Genomic DNA, 22059 nt, shown 5'->3' with positions numbered 1-22059 from the left:
TCAGCTCAGGTCTTGATCTCACGGTTTGTGGGTTCCAGCCCCACATTGTGGCATGGAGCCTGCTTGGAATTCTCTCTCTCCCTCTCTCTCTGCCTCTCCCCTACTCTCTCTCTCCCTCTCTCTCAAAATAAAGAAATACTCATTAAAAACATTAAAAACAAAACCAAAACTATTCTGTCTTGTATTTAGAACCTAGAGATGTGCTAGGGCTCTGATAGGGGTAATTCAGAGGCAGAGGGTGAGGGATCAGGAACCTTCTGATAAGTGGTGTGTGGAGTGAGCCCTCTCTCCATTTCACCCTGGGGACAGGAAGAGCCTTTCTGAGGCTTTAATGTGGAAAAGATGCCAAGTGCTGCCACAGTGCAGTGAGATGAGGCTGGAGAGATATTTATGCTATGGGAGTGGCCACTGTTTAGGTTCATGGGAAGAGCAAAGGCCCTGGGGCCAAACTCAGGTACCCACTTCAATGCACTGGCATTAGGGAGAGGCTGAGGAGCCAGCAAAGAACACAGTGGGGAAGAGGAGGACAAGCCCTTGCCACAAACTAGCTCTGTGACCTACTGCACGTCATTTATCCTTGCTGGGGCTCAGTTTGCCAGTCTTTATGAGGGAGTTGGAGTGGACAATTCCTCAAGCCTTTCCACTGTGGAAACTGGTTCTATCTGTGATTATATGAATAGCATGTAATTGTAACAGTTTGTGTAGTCTAGTTTATATTTTCAGCTTCCTCTTGAGTATGTTTATTTGCTCTTTCCAAAAACTATGTAAGGAACAAGGAGGAGTGGTTATTATACTCACAGATTCAGGGAATTTAAGTGATTTCAAGAGGCCTTAGTATAATCTGGCAGGAGGCAGTAAAATAAATGTATTTTTATATTATTCCTAAGTGTGTATATGTGTGTGTCACTACATTTAGGAAGATGCATATTTTAAACTTAACGTGTTGAAGACTAGACCTAAGCATTTTAGGAGGTTATCTATATTTATTTACTGTAAATAAACAAGACTAAGACTGCATTATAGGCCATCAACATTGCTGTATTCAAATTCAGAATTAATGAGTGTTTGTGGTTAGGGTGCATAGCCCAGTATTAAGCATAATGTTCATAGAGTAATGGGAGAGGTGAGGACTAAGAATTCAAAGAGTTAGAGTGATGTGTGCATGTGCCTTTTATTTAATTTCAAGAATAGCACCATTTTCTTTTTTTAAATTGAACTATAATTAACATTAGTTTTAGGTGTACAACATAATGATTTGTTATTTGTATGCGCTGAAACAATCACCACAATAAGTCTCATTTCCCCATTACCATATAAAATTACATAATATGCAATAGGGTAATTATTGACTATAGTCATCATGCTCTATGTTACTCCCATGACTTATTTATTTTCTGACTGGAGATTTGTATTTCCTGACCCCCTGTTCCCATTTCTCCCACTCCCATCCCTGTCCCCTCTAATAACACCAATCTGTTTTCTCCATCTATGAATTTTGTTTTGTTTTGTTTGTTTTGTGTTTTTGATTCCACATATAAGTGAAATCACAAAGCATTTGTCTTTCTCTGTGACTTAGTTCACTTATGGTAATACTCTCAAGGTCTATCTGTGTTGTGACAAATGGCAAGATTTCATTCTTTTTTATAACTGATTAGTATTCCATTGTATGTATATACCTCATCATCTTTATCCTTTCATCCATTTTTTAAAGTTTTTATGTACTTATTTTTGTGAGAGAGGGAGAGACAGAGAGCGAGAGAGAACAGGGAAGGGGCAGAGAGAGAGAGAGGGAGAGAGAGAATCTCAAGCAGGCTCCATGTTGTCAGTGCAGATCCCACAAACTGTGAGATCATCACTTGAGCCAAGATCAAGAGTCAGATGCTTAACCAACTGAGCACCCAGGCGTCGCTATCCTTTCATCCATTGATGGACACTCTATGTCTTTTGATTGGAGAATTTAGTCCACTTATATTTAAACTAATTATAGGTAGGTATGTACTTTTGTCATTTACTTCATTGTTTTCTGGCTTTTTCTAGTTCCTCTTTGTTTCTTCTTTTGTACTCTCCCCCATATGGTTTGATACCTTTCTTCAGTGTTATGTTCCAATTCCATTCTTATTATCTTTTGTATATCTACTGTAAGTTTTTGCTTTGTGGCTACCATGAGGCTTACATATATCAGCCTATATATTCAGACTAGTCTATTTTAAGTTGATAGCAAGTTAAGTTTGAATACATACTAAAGCCATACATTTTTAGTCCTCTGTCCGTGTTTTGTTTTTGATGTCATGTTTTACATCATTTTATTTTGTGTATCCTTTAACTAATTATTGTAATTATAATTATTTTTACTCGTTTTATATTTTAACCTTCATGGTAACTTTGTAAATGGTTAGTCCATTACCTTTATTATATATTTGCCTTTACCAATGAAAATTTCACTTTCATACGTTTTCTTGTTATTAATAAGTGCCCTTTCTCTTCAGTTTAAAGAAGTTCCTTAAATTTTTTTTAATGTTTATTCATTTTTGAGAGACACAGAGATACAGGGCATGAGCAGGGGAGGAGCAGAGAGAGAGGGAGACACAGAATCCGAAGCAGGCTCCAGGCTCTGAGCTGTCAGCACAGAGCCTGAGGTGGGGATCGAACCCATGAACCATGAGATCATGACCTGAGCCAACGTCAGACACTTAACTGAGCCATACAGGTGCCCTAAAGAAGTTCCTTTAATGTTTCTTGTAAGGCCAGTTTGGTGGTGTTCCTTTAGTTTTTGCTTGTCTGGAAAGCCCTCTATCTCTCCTTCAATTGAAGGATAACCTTGCCAGGTACAGTCTTCTTGATTGGCAGTTTTTTGCTTTCCATACCTAGAATATATCATGCCATTTCCTTCTGATCTGCAAGGTTTCTGCTGAAAGTCTGAATATAGTCTTAAGAGGGTTTCCTTATATATATTAAGTTGTTTTTCTCTTGCTGCCTTAAGATTCTATCTTTAACTTTGATATTTTTTAAACGTTTATTTATTTATTTTGAAAGAGAGAGAGAGAGAAAGAGAGAGAGAGAGACCAGGGAAAGGACACAGGAAGAGAGAGAGAGGGAATCCCAAGCAGGCTCTGCTCTGTTAGCATAGAGCCCAACACAAGGCTCGATCCCACAAACCATGAGATCATGACCTGAGCCAAAATCAAGAGTTGGGTGCTTAACTGACTGAGCCACCCAGCACTCCTAACTTTTGACATTTTAACTATAATGTGTCCTCGTGTGGGTCTCTAGATGTATCTTTTTTTTTTTTTTTTTAACTCTCTGGACTTTCTAAATCTGAATGTCTATTTCATTCCCCAGGTTAGGGAAGTTTTCAGTAATCATTTCTTCAAGTAAATTTTCTGTCCCTTTCTCTTCTCCTCCTGGTATCCCCCATATTATGCAAATGTTGATCTACTTGATGTTGTCCCAGAGGTTCTTAAACTATCTTCACTTCAAAGTTCTTTTTTTCTTTTTTTCTTTTTGCTGCTTTGTTTGGGTGAGTTCCAATGTCCTGCCTTCCAGATGACTGATACTTTCTTCTATTTCATCTACTCTGCTGTTGAAACCCTCTAGTGTATTTTTCAGTTCAGTTATTGTATTTTTCTACTCTATGATTTCTGTTTGGTATTTTCTTTTTTAAAATTTTTTAAATGTTTATTTATTTTGTGAGAGAGATAGAGATAGATAGATAGAGAGAGAGAGAGAGAGAGAGAGAGAGAGCAAGTGGGGCAGGGGCAGAGAGAGAGGGAGAGAGTGAATCCCAAGCAGGTTCCATGCTGCCAGCGCAGAGCCTGGACATGGGGCTCAGTCCAACAGATGGTGAGATCATGACCTGAGCCAATATCAAGAGTCAGATGCTTAACTGACTGAGCCACCCAGGTGCCCCTGTTTGGTACTTTCATATATTTTATATCTGTTTGTTGAAATTCTTTCTGTGTTCATCCACTCTCCTGAGATTGGTGAGCATCTTTGTGATCATTACTTTGAACTCTATCAGGTAAATTACTTATCTCCATTTCATTAAGATTTTGTTCTGGGGTTTTATCTTGTTCTTTCAACTGAAGAATATACCTCTTTTCCTCATTTTGCTTGACACTCTGTGTTTGTGTCTATGTATTATGTCAAACAGTTATGTGTCCCGGTCTTCAAAGAATGGTTACAGGAAGATGGGGATCTGTTTTAGTTTGCTGTCTGTTCAGTGACCTGGGGTTGGTTGCCTGCCAGGAACTGTTTCTCTAATTGTTTAAGACCTGTGGGGCCCAGATACACAAGTTCCCCTTGGCCCAGAGCCAGGTGTTTGAGGGGCATCCTTTGTGTGTCCTGCATGCAGCTGCTGACTTTGGAGACACGGGTCTACAAGACAGTGCCAGACTGGAGCATGTTCTTCCACAAGCTTTGGCAGGGCAGAGGAACAATAGGATTCATGCCTGCTAAGTTTGGAATTTTATATCAAAGGAGGGAATTGGAGCACCAGTTCAGGGAAAGTGGTGCCGGCAAGGTAGGAGAGTGCAAAAATAACCCGTGGAATCACCTCCATTCCTGGAGAGAGTTCCAACAGACCCTTGCCCTTCTGGCAGATGCTTTAAGATTAGCCCGTGCATTTCATTCACATATGGTCAATGTGCTTTTCAACTTGCCATTTTCGTGCTGATTCCCAGGGTAAATGAGTCAGTGCACGAGCCCTTTTAAGATGGGAGTCTTAGTTTCCTATAGTCCTTTGGGTCTTCTGGGTATAAGCCATGCTGGTTTTCAAAGCCAGACATTTTGGGGCCTCGTCTCTCTGATGCAGGTCCCAGGGGTTGGGGTGCATGATCTGGGGCTCAAGTACTTTTCTCCTTAGGGATATGCTCTATAATTGCTATAATGCTATAGCAATTGGTGTGCCCAGGGGAGGAGATGAGTATGGGGTCTTCCTATGCCACCGTCTTGAACACCTGCAAAGAATAGGGCCATTTTCACAATGCACTTAAATTCTTTAAAAGCCTCATTTATGGTTTATAATATGAGAGTAATTAAATGTTGACAATCTGTTTATAAATTATTCTTATTTGACCATTTATGGATCTACTTAGAAATGGTTGCTTCATGCACAATTTTTGGGCACCCTGAGAAAATTTAGGTAGTATCATACATTCAAAATTAAATATTTAGTGAGTACATATGATTAGAAAGCATGTAGTATGTCTGGTATTAGACTATAGGGTGCAGGGACAGTTACAGTGAGAGAACAGATCCAAAAACAGCCTTACCTGCACACAGGGATATACCACATTACTTCAAAGTGTTTTTTTCAGTATTAGGATATAACAATATCACACTTTTCTTCGCTTAGGTATTTTCAAGTGCATTTTTAAAATTTTACTTTATTTGTTACTTTTTAACATTTGAATTTAAATTCTGGTTAGTTAACATATAGTGTAATATTGGATTCAGGAGTAGAATTTAGTTATTCTTTACTTATATGTATCACCCAGTGCTTATCACAAGTGCCCTCTTCAAGTACATTTTCTAATGCTAAAAATTTATTTCTTGTTTTTCTTTTTTTTTTTAATTTTTTTAAACGTTTATTTATTTTTGAGACAGAGAGAGACAGAGCATGAGCGGGGGAGGGGCAGAGAGAGAGGGAGACACAGAATCTGAAACAGGCTCCAGGCTCTGAGCAGTCAGCACAGAGCCCGACGCGGGGATCGAACTCACGGACCACGAGATCATGACCTGAGCCCAAGTTGGACGCTTAACCGACTGAGCCGCCCAGGCACCCCTATTTCTTGTTTTACAAAGTAAATGTTTGCTCTATAACCCAATACAACACTTAAAAAATAATATTGTTGAATAAAATTTATCTGGAAGGTCTGGAAGCCAGAGGTAATGGTAATTGCATCTTGGAGATGATTTGGGTGGCTCAGAGATACAAGTGAGGGTAACATAATTTTGGTACCTTGGAATTAGGCTCAAATGTGTATTTTGCATACTTAATTATGTATAACATTTTTTAAAGTTCTTATTTAAACTCCAGTTAGTTAGCATACATTATAATACTAGTTTCAGGTGTACAATATAGTGATCCAATACTTCCTCACAATACCTGGTGCTCATCACAACAAGTGCCTTCCTTAATCCTCATGGCCTATTCAGCCCATTCCCACACACACTTCTCCTCTAGTAACCGTCGGTTTGTTCGATGTAGTTAAGAGTCTGTTTCCTGGTTTGCATCTCTCTCTTTTCCCCCTATGCTCAATTGTTTTGTTTCCTAAATTCCACATATGAGTGAAATCATATGGTATTTCTCTTTATTTGACTGACTTATTTCATCAGCACAATACTCTTTAGCTCCATCCTCATCACTGCAAATGGCAAGATTTCATTCTTTTTTATGGCTGAGTAATATTCCATTATGTATATGATTACCACTTCTTTATCTGATCATCAGTTGATGGACACTTGGGTTGTTTTCATAGTTTGGCTATTGTTGTAGATAATGCATAACAAACATCAGGGTCTATCCCTTTGAATTAGTGTGTTTGTATTCTTTAAGTACCTTGCAGTTGAATTGCTGGATGATAGGGTAGTTCAATTTTTAACTTTTTAAGGTAACTCCATATTGTTTTCCAGAGTGACTGTACCAGTTTGCATTCCTACAAACAGTGCAAGAGGGTTCCCCTTTTTCCTCATCCTCGCCAACACCTGTTATTTCTTGTGTTGTTGATTTTAGCCATTCTCACAGGTGTCAGGTGATATCTCATTGTAGTTTTGATGATGAATGATATGTATGACATTTTAAAAGTACTTTTATGATTTTTTTCTGTTTAAAGATTCCTCTTCACCAAACCCAACCACTTTACTCCCCAATTCAAAGAATATTCATTTCTCATCAATTCTGTGATCAATCTTTCAGGATCATGAGCACGGTTACCAAGACACATTAGCCATTAATATCTGTTAATTGTGCCAACAAACAATAATACAAATTTTGAAACACTTTTACACAATTAAGCCTTATTAGAAACAATTTGTATTAAATATGCCTTCTTTGTAAATCTATGTAATTATCAATTTAGGAATTGAGGAGCTAAAGTTACAGTGTGCTTTTTCTAAGAAAAGAGCTATAAGGAAGTGCCACAGACATTTGCACATGAAGAGAAAGTTTACCCAGAAGAACTTAAGGCAGATACTTACACCAAAATACAGTGTCATTATTTTCCAGAAATGCATATGTTAAAAGGTTATCTTAATTGTTTTAAGCATTTTCCTGTGTTGTAGGATTTGACAATCAGTATCCGGGAGTTTTTCTTGAGCTTTTACTATGTGACAGAAGGTATAAAGGAACCCAGACATAGGAGCCATGGGTCAACCTACGGGAATTAAATACTGCTATGTGTCATTAATAATGTCAAAACAAGTTGGCTGAACTCCCCAGCGGTATTCAGAGGTTACAGTTTTTCTGTAACATGTTTGATTCTAAAATGTTATCAAGATCAAATCTTCCTTACGAGATAAATGCCCAAATTTTAGCTTATGTTTTATCCTTGAAATCACCTTCATCTTTGCAAAGGTCAGTTAAATCTCAAGATCATAGCACCATTGCCGGATGAGCCTGGTTGGTAATGCTTAAGCTCATTCCCCCACAAGGGTTCTCAGAAACCACACGAGATATGGTGTGACCACTAGGTTCTAGACATCTCAAGAGGAGGCCCTGTGACTTGGCTTCCCCTTCACCCGCTTACAGTGACCATTGTGTTTGTTCTCAGTGGGCACTCAGCAAAAGTCACCAGCTGCCTGACCAATTAATCTGTGGGTAGCTGCCTGAAAACCCAATATCTCATTACTGCAGAGCAGATGAAAGGAACATTCCAAATCAACTGAGACAAGTTCCACCCAGGATGCCCTGATGTGGTAGGAGTCACAGAGCAAATACAAGATAACATCAAGGAACTTGAGCTGATCAGCTGAGTGGGTGCATGGACAATTCCATGCTTTGGGGAAATTTGTAGGGCAAATTTAGTAGTTGGGGGAATGGCAGAGCTCTTGTTCACTACAAACACATGAAGTTTTAGTTTGTTGAAATAGTGACAAGTTAGACATGCCCTGATGTGGTAGGAGTCAAGTTAGAGCTATGGGTGGAGAGGAGAAAGTAGGACAGAGTAATAAAAGAAAACCTAATGTAAAGTACAGATTCATTTAGGGTCTTCATAAATAATATGTATATATTTAGTTATATGTATATATACTTCTGATACATGATATTTTTTAGTTTTTACTATGTGTGAGGTATCAAGGTAGGGACTTCTTACACATTTTTTACTGTAATCCTTAGAACAGCCTCATTAGAAAGGAAAAGCCATTATCCTCATTTTGTGTAATGGGGAAACTGAGGCCAGGCAGATGAATTAACTTGCCTAATGTTCCCCTGGTAGAAAGCCATGGAATTTGGATATGCAGTTGCCATATTTTCCATTGTAAACATTCATAAGACATTGTGGCCAAGGAAAGCAGCCGGCGCTGCTGGGGTGGTGTGTGTGTGTGTGTGTGTGTGTGTGTGTGTGGTGAGGGAGGGGAGTTATTTTTGTCACCAGGAAACCGTCACCTGTACTCTTTCCCTTGGCTGAACTGGGACAGTGGAGAATCAGTGCATTTCTTTAGATAACAAATCACTATGTGTTCACCAGTAGTCAACACATGCATTGGGCATATATTGATTTAGATGGCAGAGTTTGCTCTGAATGTACATTGTAAAATTTAGAATTTGGGAAAAGAAAGAAAAACAAAAGAAAAGAAGCAAATACAATTCTTACCTGTGTCTTGAGGTTTTGGGATATACAGAGAACACTGTAGTCCTGTGTCCTTAATGTACCACACCCTCTTGAGTTCCAGTTTCAAGACTAATACTTCCTGTCCTACCGCCTCAAAAATATTTTGAATGGAATAGTTAATGTCTCTTTTTTAATAGATCACTTAACTCTCTAGCTGACATTTTCTTTCTTCTAAACAGGACTAGTTTTTATGATTGCACTTTGAAGATGGTTATAGTTAGTCATCTAATGACTATTAAAAGGGAGAGGTGATAAAAATGATTATTTTTGAACTGAGCTAGACCTAGTAAAATTCCCATTTGTCATGAAAACAGACTTGATTTAAAAGTTTGTAAATCATTCTAAAATGTTTTTGTTTCTCTAGATGCAATCTTCCTCCTTTGTCAAGCGAATACACTAAAGATGTTGGATCCAAAAGTCATTTAGTGACAGCTAACCCCAGCATAATTCGGCAAAGGTAAGAGTTTATGACTTTTGTTTGTGAGGAACTAAAGAGGAAGGCCTTTGAAGTATTTAACATCTTAAAGACAGTGAACATAATTCAGTTTGAGAAATAAAGACGAAACCCATCTGGACAGGCAGGAAAAATGAAAGAGAGAATTGTAAATAAACTAAGGAGGATTATGGGAATCTAAACACTATTTTATGCTTCTTCTGGGACTCCGTTTCTTTCCTTTAGAGGTGGTAAAAATAACATGAAAATTCATTGTTTTGCTCAAAAGAAGCAATAGCCTGCTTACTCATTCCTACTACTCTCCAACTTCTTGGCTTTTGTCCCAACTCGTTGATTGGCATTGATTGGTGAACTGAGTTAATATTGGTTTTGTTAAAGAATAAAAACAAAAAATGACCAACCTACTGTACATGTATGCATGAACATAATAATATTGTTAGAATGCACAGGAATTTTTAATCATGCGATGATCTTATACTATGTTACAATCAATCAGATTTAGGAACTCAGATGGAAAATTCTTGCTCCCAAATCAATTCTAGAGATCTTGACAGCTGCTGTGGAAGCTTCGGTGGGTTGGTCTCTAGTTGATGAAGCCGGTCAGTACACTATGGGCTGTTTCTCCAAGGATTATTCATTATAGAGAATGACTCAATCCCTGTGAAAAGAGGAATCCAACATTGCCTCATATTCTCCCATACAGATAACTAGCAATTAGGACTGAAATACCCAGATGTTGTGGGCTCAGCCAGTTGTAATCTAAAGGAGTCCTATCCAAGTGACTAGCACCTGTGTGTCACTTTATAAGCAATGCTGCACCTGCTTGTTTGGGTTTAACAGTAAGCATTCTCACACAATAGATCTTTAGAAATACAACCCAACAATTTTTAATTTTGACAGATACTGTGAAATCACCCTTCTAAAATGTACCATTTACTTTCTCTTTTGTAAACGATAAGACTGTTTCCCAATACTAAAAACGACATTATGTACTATTCATCTTTTAGGTTTTTGGCAGTTTGTTAGGTGGGAGATGATATATTACTTTTTACTTAATATGCATTTTTCTGAATACAGCAAAGGCTGAGTGGGTATTGATTATTAGTATTTCCTCTGTGAATTGCCTGCTTGTATTTTTTGCTCGTTTTGTGTGATTTTTCTTTTAAAAAATATTTTCCTGTTGATTTATAGGAATGGTTTGTATGATAGATATTAACTATTTATATTATAGATATGTTTGCCATATATGTAGCAAATATTTCCTTCTAGCATATCATAGATCTTTTAACTTATGTCCTTTCAAAATTTACCATGTTTTATGCAATGAAATTTCCTTTTCCTTTATGGCTTTATTTTTAAATCTTTCTTTGGATGATCCTCCTTATCCACATCCCCTCCATAAAAAAATATTATCTTGTATTTTTCTAGTGCATTTATAGTTTCATTTTTCATATTTAAGAAATTCAATCCATGTGAATATTTATTTTTATAACAATACTTTTATTGTCTTTCAATAAAATAAATATATGTATAAGAGGACACATAATTATGGTAGCAAAAATAAGGTTAGAGAAGATAGCATTATTGATTTCTTTAAAAGAAATTCTCAGCAAGGAACTCTGCTATAGCCTTTGTTAGGATATATTGTTTAGAGTGCATTCTTATCTTTTAAAAAAGTTTTATTGAGGTATAATTGCAGGTATAACGCATGGTTAATGTATATAATTTGATGATTTTGGGCATATGTATACACTAATGATACTTACTACCACACTCAAGGTACTAAACATATCTATCACCTCCAAAAGTTTCCTTGGGCTTCTGTTTTGTGTGTGTGTGTGTGTGTGTGTGTGTGTGTGTGTGTGGTAAGAATGCATAACATGAGATCTGACTTCTTCACAAATTGTTGTTCAGTGGATATAAAGTGCATTCTTCTTGACTGCACCCAGAACAAAGAGATTAGTTAGGACAGTTGAGACGCGAGGTTAGAGAGGGCTTTGCAGGAAGTCACGCTTACCTTCTGAGTGCTTTGTTATGGGCTCAGAGAAGAGAGGTTGTTCTAATATGGCAGCAGAGTGTATTGGATGTTCAAATTCACTGCTATTGTTCGCTTCCTTTCTTTGCTGAGTTTTGTAGGTAGATGACAGCAAGGATCTGTTCATGGGGTTACCCCTTCATCAACATACTGCTTCTAATTCCTTGGGCCTCAAATAGTTTTGTTTAAATATCCTTTAAAAGTATTTTAAAAATCCATCATTGTTTCCTTGATCATTTTTAAGTTATCTAATTGTTTGGCATAAGGTTATATTTCACCAAGTATGTACTTTCAGTGTATTCTATATTGTGCATATGCTTTAAATATATATTGCCAAAGTCTCAGAAATGCAGATACAGCTCTTTGGATGTTACCTGCCCCTCTAACAAAGTCAGTGTTCTTTGTTGAAGTAATTCAGAAGTCAAGTTGCCTTTCTGTAAGAAAAAGGCTGACCACCTTTTAATTCAAGTAGGTGTTAAAATGTAACCCATATAATCATCTTACTTCTGAATTCTAATTACTCAACATAGAAGTAAGGTATGGGGATTGCCAGTAGTTTATCCTCTGGATAAGATGAAGTATAGCTTCTTTGTATTTCTTATAAGGATCTTTTTGTTCTTTCTCAAGGGACACTCCCTCAGAAACTGTATCTTGGAAATGTTTCTTTGTTTGCCTGCCTGAGTGGTTTTTACCCTCTGAGACAATGCATCATTGTAATATTTGGGTGATAGGAGGTGTGACTTTTGTGAAGTGGAGAAGGGAGAATTATGAAAGTAGAGCCTGGAAAAAAGATTGTTGCCTAGGCTGTCGGATTTGTCTCGAGCAAATAAGTTTTAGGAAAGGATATATGTGGAAGTGGAACTTGGAAATTCACAGGGGAAGAGGAGATAAAAATGCAAGCTTCACAAGAACAATGCTGCCAGGGTGTTCATTCAACAAATACTATCTAACTTGAATGACACATGGCTGAAGTTCCCATCCTGGAGTTGCTGACAGTCAGCAGATATTCCCATGATCCTATTGAATGGTCTGTTGAAGAGTTTTAGGGGTTCCCTGAACCCCTTCTGAAATTTATACAAAACTTTCATGTATGTGCACATATTTTTTTCTATCAGATTTTCCATAGTTTCCATTACTCACAAATATTTAAAATTTACTTGGCCTAGCCTGAGTCATTCTACAGTAACATGATGTAAAAATAGAGATGAGACTTCTCAAAGCTTGTTTCAATACAATTTTTTCAGTAGAGTTGAAAACTCAATTAGCCATTTACCTGCAACAGGAGTTCAGTATGTATTTGGGAAAATGATTATTTTACATAAAAACTGGAACTTAATTGATTGTCCTATTATGACATTAAGAATTCATTTGTAAACTTTGAAGCTCTAACTTGGGAAATGATTATTTGCAGCCACCAACAAAGAGCATCAGGATCCTGAGTGTGTGTGTGTTTCCAGGTAGGCATATGAGAGGCGGTAGTACAGGTGTGAGCAGCTTGGAGTCAAGAATTTTCACCTTGCTCTTTAGACCCTCGCATGTTGTTTAGCATTCAAGACGTGCAGAGTAAATGTTTGTGGAATGAATGAATATATTTTAAAAATCTCGTGAAACCAAATTTTACAAATCAAATTTGAATGTGGTTTGATTTATCTTATAAAAAGAGATTTTGGGGGGACACCTGGGTGGCTCAGTTGGTTAAGTGTCTGACTCTAGATTTCTGTGGAGGTCATGATTTCATGGTTGGTGACATGGAGCCCTGCATTGGGCTCTGTACTAACAACAGGCTAAAGGAGCCTGCTTGGGATTCTCTCCCTCCCTCTCTCTCTCTCCTCCTCCCTGGCTCTCTCTCTCTCTTTCTCTCTCTCAAAATAAATAAGCTTTTTTTAAAGAAAATATTTTGTTTTGGTGTCGGTTAAAATATTTATGATCTTAAGATGAGGAGATGAATTTTTTTAGTAACAGATATTTCAAAATAGTATTAGTGGAATACTTAACTGGGAAGACTTATTTACTCTTTTTTTAAAAAAGTTGACATGAATTAGGAAATAAAATCTTTAGAACAAATGGAGTATAAGTGAATGGTGGAATTAGCTTTTTAAAATTTGTACATGCTTAACTTTTAATTCATTAGGAGGACTTGATATGAGACCCCAATATTTATTGTGAGGTTCTTAATATCATATAAAGCCTGGGTAATCTCTTTCCATACAAGTGGAAGAGACTTCATCCAATGGTTATTGCCTCTGCTTTTGCTAAAAACAATTGGGAGTGTAGCAATATTAGCAGGGAGAACAATTCTTGTTTTATTTCTGTACTTTTAAAAAATAATTTGAGCATAGAGGAAAATAACTTTGCTCTAAAGAAGATTATAGCAGTTTCTCTTTAAAATTCTATATGACTCATGTCTCAGATTGTGTTCCTGAAACTTCCATATCTGTTCTGCCGGATGACTTCTTTTTTCTTTTCTCTCCAAACTCAGAGCAGCTTATCAGTGTTTGCATCAAGGCTTGGCAGTCTAACGTCTGTCATGATAGAAGAGCATTAAAAAGCAGATACTAAAACTGGAACTAGAGAGAGTAGAAGACAGAGCAGAGATGCTTTTAAAAGGGTAGAGATCTTTATGAAGTTTGTGTCTGGGAGGCAATATTACATACATAATGGCGAGGAACACAAGTTTGGCTTTCAACCGATTTGTGTTCAAATGCTGGTGCCAGTACTGACGAGTGCTTCTACTTGCTGGCTATGTAACGTTAGTTCCTTAACCTCCCATCTGTCAAGTGAGAATAAAATTGTCTTGACGATGGTGAGAGATACAAATGAGGTAATAAAACTGTGTCCGGTAGAAGCTGTTCTGGCTGATATCCACCATAGCTATTCGGGAGGACTCTCCTGATGGAATACATTTTGTTCTTGGATAAAACATTTTCAAATGTATTATTGGGTTCATCAAATTTAGGGACTCTCCAAGGGTATCTGCACACCTCTCCCCAAACAAACAAACAAAACCCCACAAAATAGAAAATGAGGGAACTAAAACTAATTATGAGATATAAAATTCTGATCTCAATACTGAGAGCTGGAGATCAAGCCCAGGACCTACTATGCTCCTGTGTGTCCCACATTAAAGCCCTGTTAAGGGATTTAATGTGATCCCATGTCCTTAGCAGCCCCTAGCTTCCAACAGAAGCACATATTTCTTCTGGAAGAAAACTCTTGGAATTCCCATATATCACTTTCAAATAAATATAAGCTCATGTAGCAAACACTGAAATGCACACAGGCCATTAAAATTGAGAGTCCTCAGAGGCAAAGAGCAAATGACAAATTACAGATACAAATGCCTGAGAATATACTGGAATTGTTGAATGCAGTATATAACTAAGAATGAAATTTTTATAGAACAAAAGGAATAAGCCAATAAGAGAATATCAAAATTAACTACGTAACCCTGAACAAGAGACAAGTAGAACATTTAGAAATGAAAAGTATGATTGTTGAAATGAATACACATCAGATTAGACATAGCTGAAGGAGAATGGGTGAGCTAGAGTCTAGGACGGAGAAAATATGGAGGCAGGATAACCAAATGTGGAGAATAGAATGAGAAGGGACTACATTAGAGCTGTGGAATTATAAAATAGAGGTAAAGATTGAGACTTTTTTAGAATTAAAAAATAATGTAATCCATAAATACAGGAAACACGAAGCATCAAACACAGTCAATTAACTTTTTTAAAAAATGCAAACCTAGACCATTTTAGTAAAACTGAACTAAAGGTAACAAGAAACTGTAAAAAGCTGCCAGGTAGAAAAGACAGATAACCTGTAAAAGAATGGTAATCAATTAAAAAGCAAACGTCCTCAAATAGTAAAAATGGAAGTGAGAAAGCACTGGAAAAGTACCTTCAAAGCACTGAAAGGAGAAACGATTAACATAGAGATGAGTACTCAGCAAATTATTTTTCAAAAGAAAAAAAGCATTTTCTGAAAAACAGACAAGGAGAGTATTTATCACCAGTATACTTTCACTAAAAGAAATTCTAAAGAATGTATCTCAGGAAAAAAAGAATGTTCGTTCCTTCAGAAGAAAAAGCTGGTATGCAAAGAAATTGGTAAGCATATGAACGAATCTAAACAAACATCATGTGCATAAAATAATAATTATACATTGTCTTTGCATACAATTTTGGTTGATGGTGTCAAAACAAAAGATACAACAAAAGTACTGGAAAATAACATCACATAAATTGGGAACGTGAGATCAGAGTTGAAGTGTTTTAAAACTCTTGTTTCAGTTTTACTGCACAATAACGCATCACTTTTCATAGCTTAAACAGCAACAATCATTTTCAGTGTGTTTCACAGTTTCTGTGGGTCAGGAGTTTGGGAAGGACTAGGCTGTGCAGATCTGGCTCATGGCCTCTCACCCAGTGGCTGGAGTTGAAATGGCAAAGGATTGGGGAACAGCTGGGACATCTCTCTTTCTCCCTATAGTCTTAGGGCTCACTATGGGGCCTCTCTTCATGGGCTAATTTGGACTCCCTCACAGCATGACAGCCTCAGGACAGATGGACTGTTTACATGGTAGCTGGCTTCCCCCAAAGCTAGTATCCAAAGAGAACAAAGTGGAAACGCGTGGCATTTTTTAAATTTAAATTAAAAAAATTTTTTTTTAATGTTTATTATTTTTGAGAGAGAGAGAGAGAGAGAGAGAGAGAGAGACAGAGACAGAGACAGAGAGCAAGCAGGGAAAGGGCAGAGAGAGAAGGAGACACAGAAACGGAAGCAAGCTCCAGGCTCTGAGCTGTCAGCACACAGCCCGATGCGGGGCTCGAACTCACAGACCTCGAGATCATGACCTGAGCTGTAGTTGGCTGCCCAACCGGCTGAGCCACCCAGGCGCCCCTAAATTTAAATTTAAATTTATTTTTAAATGTTTATTTATTTTGGGGGGGAGGGGCAGAAAGAGAGGGAGACAGAGGATTCAAAGTAGGCTCTGTGCTGACAGCAGTGAGCCTGATGAGGGGCTCAAACTCACAAACTGTGCGACCATGACCTGAGCTGAAGTCAGACACTTAACCGACTGAGCCACACAGACCCCCAGAAGCACATGACATTTTTATAACCTCACATCAGAAGTGGCTTCTTAGTTCCCTCACACCCAGTGTCAATTCTATCATACTCTTGTTTGAAGCAATAACAGGCCCACCAGGTTCAAGGGGGAGGAGTCCTAGCACAGATCCACCTCTTGTTAGCAGGAATATCAAAGTCACATTGTTAGAAGAGTATGTATGATAGAAGACATTGTCATGATCACCTTTAGAAAATATAATCTGCTACAATCTTCCCTTACGCCTAACAATTTATATCCTTCGAACTTTCAAAATAAACTCAGCTCCCCCGGAGGATCCCCCAAGACTCATCCCATGACAGTATCGACTTAAAGCCCCAGGATCTCCGTAGAAGTAGCAACAAGAACAGGAACCAGAAAAGCATAACCTGAAACCAAAAAATACAGCAGAGGGGATTAAAAAGGCGAATGCAGATTTTTTTGAAATGTCTGAAGTGAATTTTTGAAAAGGTGGTAAATAAAAATTATTTTAAAATAGCCTTTTCATTATTTTTCTACAAACCCATTCTAAAAACAAAGGGAAAACTCCTGCTGTATACAAATATACATATCATGCTATGGATAATTTGAAAACAATGACACTCTTTAAACATACAAAAATTCACCAGTGTTTCTGTAACTTACCATATGTCTGTACTGATGGAATAGTATGCAAGGAAATTTAGAAATAACATTCATGAATCATTTTTTTTGCTGACTTTAAAAAATGTTAATTCTTTAAAGAATTAGTTGCTTTTTATACAGTTATACAAAGTTCCTAATGTTTCTTTGGCAATGGGATGTAATGGAATTTTACAACTATATAAAAAATTACCTTTGCTTAAGAAACAGTATTTGCTGTGTGCACATAGTTGACTGACAAAATTATCTACCATCCAGTTCATGAATAATTTTAATAAATAGCAAATGCTCATGTTAGAGTATTAGGTGAAAAAATAAGTATATAAACATGTATATGCTTTAATTATATAAAGTTATATGCATAGAAAATCTCTAAGGAATAAGTCAACATTTTCAAAATTTGCTGCAAGAGTTGATAATAGGAAAGAATCATTAAAAAAACAGGCTTTGTGGGGCGCCTGGATGGCTCAGTCAGTTAAGCATCCAACTTCGGCTCAGGTCATGATCTCAGGGCTCCTAAGTTTGAGGCCCATGTTGTGTTGGGCTCTGTGCTGAAGGCTCGGAGCCTGGAGTCTGCTACGGATTCTGTGATTGTGTCTCCTCTCTCTCTGCCCCTGTCCCATTCACACTCTGTCTCTCTCTCAAGAATAAACAAACATTTAAAAAAATTTTTAAAAACAAGCTTTGTTGGGGCGCCTGGGTGGCGCAGTCGGTTAAGCGTCCGACTTCAGCCAGGTCACGATCTCGCGGTCCTTGAGTTCGAGCCCCGTGTCAGGCTCTGGGCTGATGGCTCAGAGCCTGGAGCCTGTTTCTGATTCTGTGTCTCCCTCTCTCTCTGCCCCTCCCCCGTTCATGCTCTGTCTCTCTCTGTCCCCCCAAAAAATAAATAAACATTGAAAAAAAATTAAAAATAAATAAAAATAAAAATAAAAACAAGCTTTGTTATTTTATATTTTCTCTTAATAAGAACTCATTTTGATGACACAGCCTCCCTGTGAGTTAGAAGGGCAGACTATATGAATAAAACCCCGATTTGTGTGTATGTGTTCTTGTCCCTCCAGATCCAAATGATATTAGCTTGGACCTCACATTTTGTGTGCTGAATTTAGAAAGTCAGAACGTTCTCTGGTCTTTCTAGTAACATTTTCCTGGGGGCAGTGGAAGTGAGCATGGCACCAGGAACCCAACCCCTGAGGCAGAGTAGTTATTATGTCAGTGTCCATTTATTTCCTCCCTTCCCTCCCACTCTGTGATCTTCCAATCCTTTAGCATTAAATAGCAGGTCAGAGCAAATGTTACTCTAAAAGCATTAATTCATCATTAGTAAATAGATTTTAGAGTAGCCTAAATTCTCCTGGCAATTTCATGCAGGTCCATGGAGACAGAATAGGTTGCATGCCAGTGATGAAACATTAGGGGGTGCCTCAGCAAAAGTAGCAGTTTAAGAATCTTTACACTGGATCTATATTGACATGCAACATATTGAGACCACTGTACCAAAAATTTGTACCCCTCCCAACCTTCTTTTTAATATTTACTTCAGTTGTATATTTTTGGTGATCAGCAGAATGTCAGTGAGTTTCAGTTGGAGTGGAAGGAAAGGAGAAATTGAAGGCAGATTACTGGAAAGACAGCGTTGGCCGTATGGTCTGAGATAAGTTACTTAACCACTTTGCATATAGCATGGCAGGAAAAATGTTAACAGCACCAGAATTTTGTTTAGAAAGTGTGTTGTGTATGAAACTATTTATTGCTAATTTCTGGGAGTTCGGGAGGATGTGGTATTGATTCTAGAGTTGAATATGAGTAGTAGAAAAGTATAGATAGAGCCATTGGGATGAGCCAGAAGAGAGGAGAAAAAGAAATAAAGAAGGGCTAGAAAAAGGAGAGGTGGTAAGGAGCAGGAGAGAAATCTTTGGGAACCTTAGGCACGTTGTCTAGGAAAGAACTGAAATGTCTAAAACCAATTATAAATTGTTTTTCAGAAACTATGTGTCCTGATATTATTTCCCCGTGACCTTCCCTCTCACCTTCTTTTACTCTTCAGATTTCTAATACACCTATGCATTTGCATGTGTATAAATGGTGGAGGCACTGTTTCATCTGGAATCAACATGATTTGTGCTCTGAATAACGGCACTTAGGGGCAGAAAATGTAACTTGAAAATGTAACTTTACTAGGAATATTCAGATTGAAATTCTGGGAAGTGCTACACTTTTATTGACTGCATGCCCCCTTTGAAATGTAGAGACACCCTCTTGACTCACAAAGGTATTTCCTTAGAGCTAAGGTATTTGTGCCCCAGCTTAATTGTGGGAGGCAACCTTAAATGTAAAGTCTGAAACTGGCTAATTACCTTACCAAACTCCATACGTGCTAAGAGCTTCTTTGGACAAGACAGTGGGGGTCCATCTGTGAAGAATTCCATTTCATGGAGTTGATTATATATTCAGCGATTTAAGATTTTTCAGCTATTAATGAATTTTACTAATTAACCTCACCAAAAAAGGGTAAAATAGTAATAATTATTAGTATGTATATGAATATTTCTATAGTCTCTGTGAAAATTACTTTATTGTTAAATTTATTTGTAATTAATAAATTAATATTTGTAATTAATTTTACTGGAGCATATGAACTACGTGGGTTAAATAGAATATAGTTTTGGAAATTATTAATTATAATTGTATCTGATTATATATTGGTTAAAATCAGTTATATATTCTTATTGAAAAATGCTTACTTCTTAACTTGAACTATAAAAACATGTCTCTTTAAGTTTCTATTATTAAATCGCTTTAATTTTTCAATAGAAAGATTTTTTTAAGATTTAATTTTTTTAAGTGTTTATTATTTTTTTTAATGTTTATTTCTATTTATTTATTTATTTTTTGAGAGACAGAGTGCAAGGAGGGGAGGAGAAGAGAGAGAGGGAGACACAGAATCAGAAGCAGGCTCCAAGCTCCGAGCTGTCAGCATGTTAAGTGTTTATTTTTGAGAGAGAGAGAGAGCATGTGAACAGGGGAGGGGCAGAGAGTGCGGGATACAGAGACTCTGAAGCAGGCTCCACACTGATAGCAGAGAGCCCAATGTGGGGCTCAAACCCACAGACTGCAGGATTATGACCTGAGCCAAAGTCAGACACTTAACCAACTAAGCCACCCAGGCACTCCTAGAAAGACTTTTTTTAAATCAGAGTTTTACTGTTTGGCTAGATCTCTAAATCATGATATGCACTTTGACTTAAGTTTCCATTATTAACTTTCCTATCTGGCTCTCTATATGACACAATGACACACATCTGCACACATAGCAACAACCAAGGAGGAGAGCATCTTAGAACTCAGAGTTGTGGTATAAATAATGGACAGAAGCAGAATATGAATTGACAGGACAGATGGCATATTTGATAAATACTATTGTTAAGTACTAATGAAGGGAAAGGCAGAAGGAAGGGATACCATACCCACAAAATACAATTACATATTTTATTGATTATGAGATGTACAATTTTTTATATTTTAGTATTTGTGAGGCAGAGCTGCCTTTTATAGCCTCTGTTGACCTGGCAGAAGCTGAAACATAGTTGATGCTACCTGAGCAAGGAGGACCTTGGTCATAGATGCTCTCATCCTGTCATCTCACTGATGTCTGTGCATTGTTAGTACTGTATATATAGAGTTTGTTTGGCATTTAAAATATCTCTATTTTGTATTTTAAAAAACATGGAGGGGCGCCTGGGTGGCTCTGTCGGTTGAGTGTCCAACTTTGGCTCAGGTCATGATCTCACGGTTCGTGATTTCAGCCGCACCTGGGGCTCTGCACTGTGAGGAACCTGCTTGGGATTCTCTCCCTCTCTCTCTGCCCCTCCTCCACTCATGCTTTCTCATCTCTCTCTCTCTCTCAAAATAAATAAGTAAACTTAAAAAAAAAAAGACACAGAAACAGAACAGAAGGGTGCCAGTTTGATTTGTAAATTATTATTTCAGAGAAATCATGGAGGCAATTCTATATTTTCTTATAAAGCAGCAGAATAAGAGGGGAGAAAATACCCACAAGTAGATGCAAGTGTATTAGAAGCAGTTACTAAGATGGATGTAAAATGATCTTGTGTGTCACACGCCAAAGGGTGCAAGTAAACGCAGGAAAAATCTTTCAGTTCCTTAGGATCCATGATGGAGGTCAAAACACGTACAGGCTAGTACAGGACTATCTGTAGCACTATTGGAAAAAACATTGAGTCCTAGTTTTACGGGCAGTGTTCTTCTTTTCTGTATCATTGGTAAATAATATGACTGCATCTTATATGGGATGAAATAAAATTTCTTTTAAATATACAAGAACTGCCTGTTACTCAGAAATTAAGGTGATCATATAGAAAAGAAAAGGGCACCTCTTTGGAGGAAGAGGCCATGTGAAAGGGAGAATAGCAAGTGGTGTGTAAATGTTAGGTACATACAACTGGTGAAGGAGAGGCAAGTGACATAGGTAGTCACACCGCTCTGATTTTTCAGTGAGAACGTTTGTGACAGACAACTTAAGTGATGTGCTTCGGTCAGATATTAAGTGGCAGAACTGGCTTGGAGGTAGGGCTTTGGATTCTCTTTTCTTGGGAAGTCTTTGGAGAGACACCACCTAGGGGTTTATAGTTGGTATCGCAGCTTAGATAGTTATGAATATGCGACAAGAGAAAACTCTACGAGGTCCATAAATGACTTTACCATTTATTAAAAAGAAAAGGGAGGATTTATTGATTTAGAAATAATTGGGTGGGGGCGCCTGGGTGGCGCAGTCGGTTAAGCGTCCGACTTCAGCCAGGTCACGATCTCGCGGTCCGTGAGTTCGAGCCCCGCGTCAGGCTCTGGGCTGATGGCTCAGAGCCTGGAGCCTGTTTCCGATTCTGTGTCTCCCTCTCTCTCTGCCCCTCCCCGTTCATGCTCTGTCTCTCTCTGTCCCAAAAATAAATAAACGTTGAAAAAAAAAAAA

The 22059-nt window shown here is 37.7% G+C and overlaps 1 protein-coding gene across 1 annotated transcript in view; it reads left to right on the top strand.

Annotated features, from left to right (window-relative positions):
• Positions 1-22059, top strand: part of ST8SIA1 (ST8 alpha-N-acetyl-neuraminide alpha-2,8-sialyltransferase 1) — a 144686-nt gene that overhangs the window by 89069 nt on the left and 33558 nt on the right. The window contains exon 4 of the mRNA XM_043564227.1: positions 9196-9288. Within this exon, the coding sequence (XP_043420162.1) occupies positions 9196-9288 (93 nt within the window). The remainder of the gene's footprint in view (positions 1-9195; positions 9289-22059) is intronic.

The sequence above is a fragment of the Prionailurus bengalensis genome, chromosome B4 (genome assembly GCF_016509475.1).
Source record: "Prionailurus bengalensis isolate Pbe53 chromosome B4, Fcat_Pben_1.1_paternal_pri, whole genome shotgun sequence".
In the NCBI taxonomy this organism is placed as follows: Eukaryota; Metazoa; Chordata; class Mammalia; order Carnivora; family Felidae; genus Prionailurus; species Prionailurus bengalensis.
This window is presented reverse-complemented; position numbering and strand designations above follow the sequence as displayed.